Genomic DNA, 12705 nt, shown 5'->3' with positions numbered 1-12705 from the left:
ATGAGCCAGGCGACAGAGAGAAGATGGCGAGTTGGTGTGGGGGCCGCCGGGCCTCTTACACCCGTGAAATATTACACGCAGTCAAGAAAAAACACATCATCATCACCACCACCACCACCATTATTATCATCCAATTTTCACGCGAGAAATAACGGGGGCTCCTCGCCGTTTGCCGCGCGCCAATGCGACGCGCCCATGATGGCCGTGGGCCTCGTGAAATGAAGACGCGGGCCAGTGTTGGCCCACGAGCCGTACGTAGGCCAACCCGGGCCCTCGCATAGGCCCGACTTTGTGCGACTTAAATTGTCGCCACGCGGCGCGGGGAATCCGGGCCGCGGTACCCGCCGCAAGTCACGGACGCGCGACGATCCCGGTGCAAGGCCACGTGGGGCTGGAGTAGGATTGACACCTCTCGGGCCGCAAGGAAACCAGGAATGTCTCACGGTGCAGCCAAGGCGAGATGTCATCTCCCTCGCCTGCTATGCAGGAGGTCGCGGGTTTGATCGCGAGCCCAGCGGTCACGTGGCTTTTTCTCCGGGCCACTCCGGTTTGCCCCTCTGCGTTTAGAATGGGCAACCCACGCGTTTCGGGGTATAAGGCCGCTGCTATGAATTTCCACGCGATAAGCCACTCCGTTGAGCTTTCATTTGCGGCCGGGTCACTTCTAAAAAAAGAAGCTGCATAGCTCATTGGGGCCTTGCCTGGTAAAATAGAAAAAATTGACGAGCGAATACGTATTCCTGCCATGATGCCGTGACGTTTATTCCACATGGGAGGAGGCCATTGCGTGCCGTGATCCACGTCTGAGAAAGTAATTAGCAAATTCCTCAATTTGGAAGTAAAAACGTTGCAATCATTGCCCCCTTCCTTCCGTAAAAAACAACTGCAGACCATGGCCATGAATCACAGCGCCTTCGTGAAAGCCTCAAATGACTCAAATACCTCATGGACTGATCCTTCCCCCACACCGAGCCATGACTAATCGTAAGCGAGTATTATTTAGTAAATTGAAAACTCATTATTTTTGTCAACTCCCTTTTTGCATTTCGTTTATCATCGTTCCCCCGGCACCTCCGATCAGCGCCGTTGGCTACGTACGGCGCGAAAGAAGTTCAACAAACATTGTTTAGTTCGTTGACCTTCCTCCGGCACCTCCGATTAAGCGCCCTTGGTTACGTACGGCGCGAAAAAAGTTCAACACGCGTACGTTATTACCCCACCGACGAAACACCGGGACTTTCAATGTTGCCCGGGAAGAGCTCCGCTGAGAGATTTCCCGAGACGGCCGCTTCCATCCCTGGAAAAACCAGGACAGGTGGCAACCCCCAGGTTAAAGCCACGGGTGGGGGGGGGTGCAGGGGGGGCGGGGGGGGGGGGGGCGGGGGGCGGGACTACAACCCCAGCTGTAATCCCACAGGTCCCCAACCGACGGGCACACCGGCGACACACACACACACACACGTACACGCACACGGATGTACGTGTGTGTGTGTGTGCGAGCTGGGCTACACGGAGGTGGAAGGGGAGGGAGCGGGAGGAGATCTGGGTCACTCGGGAGGGGAGCAGGAGGAGATCTGGGTCACTCGGGGTCAGGAGGGGGGGAGTGGATGGAGAGCCGGGCTACACGGAGGCGGGAGGCGAGCGTCCGTCGCGGGCAGAGATCTGGACTCGCCGCGCCGTGTCCCGGCGGAGGAGGCGTTCGTCGGACGCGCGCAGAGACTCGGCGATGCGCCGGTTGTGCTCCTGCACGCGCTGCTGCTGCGCCTCCTGCGTGCACGCACGCGGACAAAGACAAAGATCTCCCGTGTAGCCTTAACAGACTGTAGGGGCAAGTGCTGTTAGCGAGCACCTATGAAGGCCGGCACTGTGGCACACGAGGGGGTGTGGGTGGCCAGCACCACGCCCGGCCGCCTCCGTCTCCCCGGTGGCGATGTTTACTACACACCGCACCAGTGCACTCGTTAGAAGCCGAGTCGACATTACGGGAGGCCCCCGGGGAATCGGTTCAGATATTCTTCAACGGCGTTGGCCCGCGAGCGGGAATCGAACTCAGGGCGGGCGGAGGTTCGCAAGCGCAACGTGGCGGTCGAGCGGCCCCGGGAAAGACACGGCGCGCCGATGGCCCCCTCCCGCCGCCCACCCAGTCGACGCCGAACGCCGCGGCGGCATAAACTCGCTCTTCACCCCTCCATCCCAGCATAAATAGTCGCTCCAAGCCTGGGGCGTGCCATTCAGACTCTGCCTTCTCGACAGACCTGTTCTCCACCTGCAGACGGCTGCTTGCGTTGTGGCCGAAACGTCGTGAGAATTATTTTATCATGTTTTATTTTTATATTATTTTCCTTCTACGCGACTTTATCGAAAGAACCTAGAAGATAAACTCGCCTGCCGACGGCCCTCCTTCCTCTCGGCCGCTTCGGTGGCGGCGGCCCGCTGCCCGTCGTGGGCCCGCTGCCGCTCGGCGGCCGCGCGCAGCCGGGCCCGCTCGCCCTCGCGCGCGTCCCTCGCGTGCGAGCGCGCCAGCTCCTCGGCGCGGGAGAGCGCCGTGCGTCGCGCGGCCGATGAGTTGGCCTCCTGGCGCTCGCGGTCGACCAGCCGCGCGGCCTCCCCCGACAGGCGCTCCAGGGTGCGGTCTCTGTCGTTGGGGGGGGGGTGAGAAATGTGAATCGCGGTGACGGCGACAGCTTGTGATGTGGCGGTGTCGTTGCTTGAAAGAGAGACGGACGGACGGACGGAGGGGTCGGGAGAGAGACTTGGAAGCGCCGGGAGAAGCTGGAAGCTCAACTCCCTCGCGGGCACTGCCTGCCGCCTGCTGAGTTGGCGCGACTCTACTCTGGGCGGCTTCCAGGTTTATCTTCTTGGTTCTTTCGGTAAAGTCACGTAGAATGGAAAAAAAAAATAACAAAAATCAAACATGATAAAATAAGTCTCACGACGTTTCGGCCACAACGCAAGCGGCCGTCCTCAGGTGGAGAACAGGTCTGTCGAGAAGACAGAGTCTGAATGGAACGCCCCAGGCTTGTTGAACGTGGCCGAGCACGGCGCAGATTTCAAGTTCTGTTGCAAATCTGAACAAATAAACAAACGACGCTTTTCAATGTTACCAGGTAAGGCCCCGCTGAGCTACGGAAATCGACCTGGCCAACACAAATGATAGCTCAACGAAGTTGGCTTGTTCATCGTCACGTGGAATTTCCTAGCGGCCAAATACCCTTAAACCGCGTGTTTCTAAATGTGGAGGGAAAAACCCCCACGACCGCTAGGAGAGAGACGTCGCAAACTCCAAATTTCCAGCAGGCGTCAGGGTCGTGATCAAACATACAACCTCCTGAATGCCAGGTGAGGTAGTTAACATCCCCTAGCCACCGTGATGATGATGAGAGACGCAAACTCCAAATATACAGCAGCAGGCGTCAGGGTCGTGATCGAACCCACGACCTCCCTGTATACCAGGCGAGGTAGTTAACATCTCCTAGCCACCGTGATGATGATGAGAGACGCAAACTCCAAATATACAGCAGCAGGCGTCAGGGTCGTGATCGAACCCACGACCTCCCTGTGTACCAGGCGAGGTAGTTAACATCTCCTAGCCACCGTGGTGATAATGAGAGATGCAAACTCCCAAAATGCAGCAGGCGTCAGGGTGGGGATCGAACCTACGACCTCCTGCACACCAGGCGAGGTAGTTAACATCTCCTAGCCACCGTGATGCCCAAGGGAGGAAGGGGAGCGGCGGGGGAGCGGGGGTAGATATCCCGCTCACCCCAACCGCTCACCCTCACCGGATGAGTGGCATATACTTATCAGTGGGATACGTATCCAAGAAACCGAACTGGGAGAAAAGCGTGAAGGCGACAGCATGCGCCAACAATTTCCCACGTTCAGGGGACCTCTACATATTAAGGTGGAGGCCAGGGCGAGGAGGGAGGCCTCAAGGTCAGAGGTCGAGGGGAGAGACATCGAGCCAAGGACACGGCCATTGGCAGAGGGCTACAGAAGTCGAAGTGACACGGGACGCGGTGACCAGTGTCACAGTGGATGGTAGTGCAACGGTGGGGGTGGCAGCGTCACTGTGGATGGTAGTGTCACAGTGGGGGAGGGGGTGGATGTGTCACGGTGGGGGTGTCAGCGTCACAGCGGGGATGGTAGTGTCACAGTGGGGCGGGGGGGGGTGGTGGTTGTGTCACGGTGGGGGTGGTAGTGTCAGAGCGGGGGGGGGTTGGATGTGTCACAGCGGGGATGGTAGTGTCACAGTGGAAGGGGGGGGGTTGGATGTGTCACTGTGGGGGTGGTAGTGTCAGAGCGGGGATGGTAGTGTCACAGTGGGGGGGGGGGGGGTGGTTGGATGTGTCACGGTGGGGGTGGCAGCGTCACAGCGGGGATGGTAGTGTCACAGTGGGGGGGGGGGGGGGTTGGATGTGTCACGGTGCGTCTAGATGCTTACATATAAAAACATCTCAGGCCGCTGTGCTCGCAATCAAAAGACTGCTCGCCTACGGGGACACGCGTAGGGTAAATCGGGGATGATAAAAATAGCAGCATCCTCTACAGCACAGAATGTGCAAGGAAAAGCGACAAATCGCCACGAGCGCAGAGACGCGACAGCCACGGCACGCGGTCGCAGGTCTGGTGCTCGAAGGGACAGCGCCGGTGAGTGACAGTGTTGGTGAGTGAGTGACAGTGTTGGTGAGTGAGTGACAGTGTTGGTGAGTGACAGTGCTGGTGAGTGACAGTGTTGGTGAGTGACAGTGCCGATGCGTGAGTGACAGTGTTGGTGAGTGACAGTGTTGGTGAGTGAGTGACAGTGTTGGTGAGTGACAGTGTTGGTGAGTGACAGTGTTGGTGAGTGAGTGATGTTGCTGGTGAGTGACAGTGTTGGTGAGTGACAGTGTTGGTGAGTGACAGTGTTGGTGAGTGAATGCCGGTGAGTGAGTGATGTTGCTGGTGAGTGACAGTGCCGGTGAATGAGTGATATTGCTAGTGAATGACAGTGTTGGTGAGTGAGTGATGTTGCTAGTGAGTGACAGCGCCGGTGAGTGAGTGATGTTGCTAGTGCGTGACAGTGCTGGTGAGTGACAGTGTTGGTGAGTGACAGTGCTGGTGAGTGAGTGATATTGCTAGTGAGTGACAGTGTTGGTGAGTGACAGTGTTGGTGAGTGAGTGATGTTGCTGGTGCGTGACAGTGCCGGTAATGAATTTATAGGACCAGGGAATGAGCGCTAGTTGGAGGCGGCCTGGAAGTTCCGAGGACAGCCTCCTAGAGAGCCACACGTTGCTCCCATGGACACGATGGCATGCCTAGCAACATTCACGCTCTGCAGATCACAATGCAGCAGCAGCAGCACCCTGTTATTAACATCGCAACCTATCAATAGCGTGGCTCTCCAGGTGATCAAACAGCCTATCAGCCGCGAGCGGAACCGATCGCATCGGCGCAAGCTAACCGGTGACACGCCGCACTGCGTACACAGGCCGTGCGCCACCCTCGCTGCATTTGAACGCTACGGCAAGTGGCGTAGCGCAGGTTGGCATGGGCCCTGGCACAAGAGGGGGGCCCCCAGTTCCTTGTGGCCTGATGCCTGGGTCCCCCATCCGACCCGTGGAGGCTCAGGTGCAGTTGCACCGCCTGCGTGCTCGCCAGCTGCTCCACTCTTACTGGGCAACGCGCGCGCAAGGGGGGCGCAGCGGTAGCGGCGAAGGTTTCGCGCCGCACGTAGCCGCACGTGCCAATCGCAGGTGTGCGGTTCGGTCAGCACGGCGGGGTCGACCACGTGGGCCCGCGGCGTTGAGGCCACCGACCGCGCCTGGCCACTGCGTGCACCTTGCTGAATTGCCCATCGGCGTGTGTGTCTGGGTGTGTGTGTGTGTGTGTCTGTGTGTGTCTGTGTGTGTGTGTGTCTGTGTGTGTGTCTGTGTGTGTGTGTCTGTGTGTGTGTCTGTGTGTGTGTGTCTGTGTGTGTGTCTGTGTGTGTGTGTGGGTGCGAGGCAGCGCTACGGGTGTTCGACCCACGGGGCCGACTCCTGCAGCCACCCACTGGTCCCACTCACGTCGACGCTGCCAACCGACCACCCCGGCACATGACAGAAGAAGAATTAGAAGAAGACACCGGTGTTTGGCACCTCGCCGGTCCGCCCGCCCGCCCGCCTTACCGCCTGTGCCGCTCGGTGAGGACCTGCCGCTGCTCGGCGCGCGAGTGCCGCCGCTGATCGTGATCCAAGCGTCGCCACACCTCCTCCCGGCGGCCTCGCTCGGCCTCCGTCTCCTGCCGGGCGCGAGCTCGGTCCGACGCGCCGAGGCGGTCGAAGAGGGCGCCCGGGCGGGCCGCGCCTCCCTGGCACGGCGGCAATGACAACGTCGGCGTCAGCGTCTTCGTTGTGCCAGGAAAGCGTCACCGTCAGCGTCGTCGTGATTATTTATACGCGCACGTCTCACGCGCGGGCACGTGTGTAGGTGCCCGGCATGGGATCGTGGCGCGGCGAGGTCATCGCGGCGAGATGAAGGGGAGCGAGGGTCACGGCACGTGGCCCCCCCCACGTTGTTGTTGGGGAGGTCACGGCGAGTGAGTGTGTGGGTGGGTGTGTGGGTGTGTGGGTGGGTGGGGAGCGGTGGTGCAGCGGTTAGCGCTACGCTGCGCTACGAACTTGCCGACCCGGGTTCAATTATCGCTCACGGCCAACATCAGTGAGGATTATCTGAACCGGCCCTGGGCCTCCCCTAGGTCGACTCAGCCTCAAATGAGTACCTGGTGCGGTGTGTAAACATCGCCGCTGGGGAGACAAAGGCGGCCGGGCGTGGTGTTGGCCACTCACCCCCTCGTGTGCCGTGCCGGGCCTTTACAGGTGCTCGCTAACAGCACTTGCCCCTACTGTCTGTTAAGGCTATACGGGGGATCTTTGTCTTTGTGATCTCGGTTTTGTGGGAGCATGTGGTGGCTGTGAGATCGTGGTATGGAGAGGGCACGGTACTTTAACGTCACGACGCTTTGAGGAGTTCGTGACAGAGCGAGTTCCCGGCGCTGTGAGATGATAGCATTGCGAGGTCATGCTATTTGTCATGTTACTCATCCTGATTTAATAGAAGATTCTATAATACAGGTTTTTTTGGGGGGGTCAGATCGGATAAATATCTGAACGTGTCGTTAAATCCGCCACCACCCGACACGGCCAACTAGTAAGGGGTTTGTCACGTAGACAGAACGTGGCAATTAGTCACTAGTACAGCACTAGTGTGTAGTGTAGTGTATAGTGTAGTGTATAGTGTAGTGTATAGTAGTGTATAGTGTAGTGTATAGTAGTGTATAGTGTAGTGTATAGTAGTGTATAGTGTAATGTATAGTAGTGTATAGTGTAGTGTATAGTGTAGTTATTAGTGTAGTGTATAGTGTAATGTATTTTAGTGTATAGTGTAGTGTATAGTGTAGTATACTAGTACAGCACACCGGTTGTGTGTTGGAGAGCCAAGCCATAACATTTACAATCTAACCCAAGAAGAAAAAAATAACCTGTATTATGGATGATATTGGTCGCGAAAGCCTACGTGTTAAAGATTCAATGTTGATGTTCTATGGGTCTTTCGGTAAAGCCACGTAAATAGAATAAAAAAAAGTTTTTATTTAAAATAATAAATTATTAAATTTTTATTTAAAAAAAAAACTATCTACGTGGCTTTACCGAAAGACCCATAGAATATGTATCCTGCAGTCACGAAAGCTTAAAATCAAGATTAAATCAAGATTCAAAATGTAATCTTTGATTAAATCTTGTTCAGCATTGGCTGTGTCACGTGCCCTCCCTGAGTTTTCTGTGCGCCCCCCCCTTAAACGTGGTCACCGATCTCGCGTAAATGTTGTTCATCTCATTACACGTCGAGAACATTCAAATTGGAAGCAATTATTGCTTCGACAGAGACAAACGGCTAAAACGAATTATTGACGCGAACTCGCGTCCGACCTTGAACATGCACTCCTCGATTTAAAGCTTTCGTGACTGCAGGAATTCATCTTCTTGGTTCTTTCGGTAAAGGTGAAGACCAGGTCTGTCGGGGAGACAGCGTCTGAATGAAACAACACCACACATTCAGACGCTGTCTCCCAGGCAGACCTGCTCTTCACCTGAGGGACGGCCGCTTGCGTTGTGGCCGAAAACGTCGTGAGAATTATTTTATCATGTTTTATTTTTATTATTTTATTATTTCCCTTCTACGTGACTTTACCGAGAGAACCAAGAAGATGAACTCCTCCTTACCTTGGAGCCGGTGGTATAGTCCAGGCTGGCGTGGGCGAGGATTGACGACTGGACCGCGCGACTCCTGCGCTGGGGGTTCACCACCGCCGAGAACATGGAGCTGGTGTTGATGGGCGGCGCGGCTTCGGCGACGACGGCCGATCTGATGTCCCCGGCGCTCAGGCTCCGTGGCCTAGGCGAGCGCGAGGAGCCTGTGGGGCCCAGGCGAGCCGACGACGCAGCGCGGTTACACCAGTTTCAAGTTTCAAGTTTTTAAATCCTTTATATTAAGTTCGCTCGCTCGCTTGCTTAGGACCGTGCAAATCTTTCGGTCGTTTTTTAACCCACTTCCCGTGATCCAATCGAGCTGACATTTTGCACACAGACTCGCTGTGCGTGACAATTAATGTTCGTGAAATTTTTTTCTCCAAAATTTTACACTTTTTAGGACAAAAATATTATATTTAATTATCAATTGCTTAATGGTGCAATGTAATCATCTGACCCATAGGTGGCAGCCATCTCAAGCCAGAGGACGAGAGGACTCTAGCCGCCACGCATATAAAGGATTTATAGTGAAAAACTTTGTTTTACGGGTTATACTTATTAAGTTTCATTGATTAGGTGTATAGCCCTGTGAGCCATGCGGCTCTTGAGTCGGGTGCAACCGCAACAAACAAAATATGAACAGAGAAACATCCCAAAGCGATGACGCGTAACAGAAACATCCTGGAATAAACCACCCCAAAAAAAGTATTAAAACGCTGTGTGAAAAAATCACAATGTGGTGCAAGCCAACAACAACAACCATAAGACAATTTAGATTAACCATATGTTTTCAAATCACTAAAATAAAGCTATAAAAACAATGTAACAATAGTAATCACAGGAACTGTGATTTTAATTGAACAATAAACGATATACATAACACGTATGACCAAACTTGCAGCCATAGCTGGCAGCATGACACTCACACTCTGCATTTAGTAATAGGTTTTTACCCTTTCAACTGGTACAAAAAACTGACACCTTTATACAAGGCATCATGTTTGCAATAACCACAACACAAGCAGTCAAAATGCAAACAAAAAGAAACAACTCTGATGATGATAATGATATGCACTGTCCTTGAAGTTGATTGGTCCACACCCGAGACAGCTTTTCTTAGAGCCTAGTCTCCATTGGTGTTGGAACAGATGACGCCAAAAGGCGTACAACTCAAAGACAGCGCACTATCAGAGTATTGAGAGCTCGGGGTTATCATTTACACTATGAGACATCTCCTTTACCAGTGGCAAAATATAGTAATAGGTTTTAACCCTTTCAACTGGTTCTTTTGTTTGCATTTTGACTGCTTGTGTTGTGGTTATTGCAAACATGATGCCTTGTATAAAGGTGTCAGTTTTTGTACCAGTTGAAAGGGTAAAAGCCTATTACTATATTTTGCCACTGGTAAAGGAGGTCTCATAGTGTGAACACTCTGCATCATCATCGTCGTCTGATACTTGAGATGTCGCGCATCGCCCACAACCGCCAACGGATTCACAACAGGGCACCGCGCACAGGGAGCAAGCACAGATACTATGTTCGTTATATTATGATAACGTCACGTATTTATGAGCCTATTTACGTATTTATTTAAGGAAATTAATCTTTTAAAAAATGTTTTTTTAGTGGGCCAATATCATTATTCCGTGAGTTGTGACAGTCACGAGCATCACCAGAACGTGTTCCTCGCGAACAACCGGGGGGACAGGTACAGGGTGACATTGCCACCTAAACACGCGAGAACAACCGTGACGCAGACAAATGTCATGTTCCAAAGTAACGGCAGGCCGCATTTACCCAGCGCAGCTGGCGAGCAATTAGACCCGTCTAAGTTTAGCTTTCTTAAAACGACGAATCGGCCCCCCCCCCCCCGAAACAAAATGATGCCTCTCGCTGCACAATTGAGCATTTTAAAAGGGCACGTGGTGAACGGACGGACGGACGGCTGAATTAGCATCGAGGGAGAGAGTTCTATTTTTTATTGAAAGTTGCAAAAGCAAACGCGAAAGGCGTATTGTCAACCACAAGCACTTTCGTGTCGTTGTGTTATATCCAACGAATCGCAGGTGCTAATCACGAACGGCACTTGCACCAGCTATGTCGGTCACGGTTGGACCAATTACCTTGGCACAGTGTAAATGATTCTATCTCTACTACTATACTATGGGAACCCCGAGCTCTCATACTCTGATGGTGCATTGTCTTTGAGTTGTGCGCCTTTTGGCGTCATCTGGTCCAACCCATGTGAGACTAGGCTCTAAGGAAAGCTGTCTCGGGTGTGGACCAATCAACTTCAAGGACAGTGCACATTATCAGAGTTATGTCTTTTGTTTGTATTATGACTGCAGGTATTGCGGTCTATGCAAACATGACTCCTTGTAAAAAAAGGTGTCAGTTTTGTTGCCAGATAAAAGGGTAAAAAACCAATTATCAGATTCTATCTCTGTCCATGTGAGAGTCTTAAACGTGACTCGAAACGAACTACAGTAAAACCTTGGATTGCGAGTAACTTGGTCTGCGAGTGTTTTGCAAGACGAGCAATTTTTTAAAATAAATATTTGTTTGATAAACGAGCAAGGTCTTGCAATACGAGTAGTACGCGCATACGCTTTGTCTGCCGAGCGTCACGTGATCACAACTGATATACGAGTGCTTTGATATACGAGTGCTTTGGATTACAAACACGTTTCCGGAACGAATTATGCTCGCAATCCAAGGTTTTTGAGAAGCGACCTGGCCGCAAATGATAGCCCAACGGAGTGGCTCTCCGCGTGAAAATGTATAGCCGCAGCCCAATACTCTAAACGCACGTTGATTCTAAATATGGAGGGAACTGGGGAAAAATCCGCGCAACCACGGGGAGAACATCTAAACTCCAAATATACAGGTGTTAGGGTCGCGATCGAACCCACGACCTCCTGTATACCGGGCGAGATAGTTAACATCTCGCCACCGAAGAAAGAAAGCTGTTTGGCCGATTCCGTTTGAAACCGAGTGCTTTTGGCGGTGTTTTTCCACTGCAGGAGCCGAGCCGTGCCACGGACGTCGTTAAACGACGCAGCGACGCCTGCGTTCCGAGTCGTGCCGATTGGCCTCGCGCATTCGTTCACTCCCCTGCTTGTCCCCGAGCCAAAGTCAAGACGTCTCGTGAGCCCGGCGAATCACCGCTTGGGCACGGCTCGGCTCCGCTCGGCAAACAGCGATGGTGGGAGGAAATTAAAGGGGGGAAATAAAAAACGTGTCTCACGCCGGGAGAGAAAGGGGCTACACGAGGACTCCGCGGCTCACCCGGCTTGCGGTGGTGCGGCGAGGTCGCCGTGCCGGCCCAGTACTTCCACTCGGGCCTCTCCCTCAGCGAAGCCTGGCTCGGTCTCTCCGCGCGCCGCTCCCGCGTGCCGCGGTCGGCGTCGCCGGCCCTGCGCGCCTTCGACCGGCGCGCCCTCCTCGAGCGGCCGGCCCCGAACCCCCCACGCTCCACATCCACGTCGTCGTCCGACGATGAAGACGAACTCGACGACGACGACGATGACGACGATGACGACGACCCTGCGTCGCCCCGACTTGACCTCCTTGCCGCCGAGCGCCGAGGCGGCGGTGATGCCGGCGGCGTCGGCGGCAGCCACCCCGTGCCGTCGTGGAGGAGGTCCCGGGAGTGGCACGTGCAGCAGAGCGGGTGGCGATGCCCGTCGCACAGCGCTCCCTCGGGGCAGCCGCAGGGCAGCGCGGGCATCCAGGACGTGGGGTAGATCCGGCCCGTGTCCACGCAGCACGGGGACACGGAGCCGGTGGAAAATCCTGCGCGATGCAGCCGGGGAAGCGTGGGAGTTAGCGGAGGTGGATGGCGTAGAGGCGTTGATTTTGATGTTCAATGAACGAGTGGACAAAAATCCTCGTGTACGGCGAAGTTTTACTGCACCCCGCCGAGGATGAAACGGTGACTGATTATGGCGAGGCAAAATTAACGATGGTAATGATGATGATGATCTTCATTTGAAGCTTTCGTGACTGCAAAAATCCATACTCTTTGGTTCTTTCGGTAAAGTCACGTAGGTAGAAAATAAAAAAATTAAAATCACGACGTTTTAGGCGCAACACAAGCATCCGTCATCAGGTGGGAGAGCATGCTTTGTGTTGTGCCCAAAACGTCGTGATTTATTTTATTTTATACCTACGTTACTTTACCGAAAGAACCAAAGAGTATGATGATGATGATAATGGCGATGCTAAGAATCACGATCATAACAATGATTACGACAATATTGATGGTGAATAATATTGATAACAATAACGATGACAATGGTGAGCGATGATGATGATGTATGTTGAACTTGAACTTCTTTCACACCATACGTAGCGAACCGTGCTAATTGGAGGCGCGGGGGAAGGACAACAAACTAAACACAAAAAGCAGTTCTAAAGAAATGAGTTTTCAAT

The 12705-nt window shown here is 53.7% G+C and overlaps 1 protein-coding gene across 1 annotated transcript; it reads right to left on the bottom strand.

Annotated features, from left to right (window-relative positions):
- Positions 1-1404: 1404 nt before the first annotated feature.
- On the bottom strand, positions 1405-12094 carry LOC133360347 (CLK4-associating serine/arginine rich protein-like). The gene is made up of 5 exons (XM_061579020.1): positions 11560-12094; positions 8245-8435; positions 6151-6332; positions 2386-2635; positions 1405-1767 (listed from the first exon to the last, which is right to left on the bottom strand). Exons 1-5 carry the CDS (start codon positions 11999-12001, stop codon positions 1621-1623), a joined length of 1212 nt encoding a protein of 403 aa, XP_061435004.1. The 5' UTR covers positions 12002-12094; the 3' UTR covers positions 1405-1620.
- Between the last annotated feature and the right edge of the window lie 611 nt (positions 12095-12705).

This window comes from Lethenteron reissneri, chromosome 68 (assembly GCF_015708825.2).
Source record: "Lethenteron reissneri isolate LAM-NWPU_2019-01 chromosome 68, ASM1570882v1, whole genome shotgun sequence".
NCBI classification, from domain to species: domain Eukaryota; kingdom Metazoa; phylum Chordata; class Hyperoartia; order Petromyzontiformes; family Petromyzontidae; genus Lethenteron; species Lethenteron reissneri.
Note: the sequence above shows the minus strand (reverse complement) of the source record. Positions and strands in the feature narration are given on the sequence as shown.

Bases quoted from the DNA above. Each gene is read 5' to 3' on its own strand.
- LOC133360347 (XM_061579020.1), bottom strand. From the start codon at position 12,001: ATGCCCGCGCTGCCCTGCGGCTGCCCCGAGGGAGCGCTGTGCGACGGG. The intron at 6,333-8,244 runs GTAAGGAGGAGT...CCGCCGTGCCAG, and splicing joins ACTATACCACCGGCTCCAAG to GGAGGCGCGGCCCGCCCGGG. The intron at 2,636-6,150 runs GTAAGGCGGGCG...CCCCAACGACAG, and splicing joins CTCACCGAGCGGCACAGGCG to AGACCGCACCCTGGAGCGCC.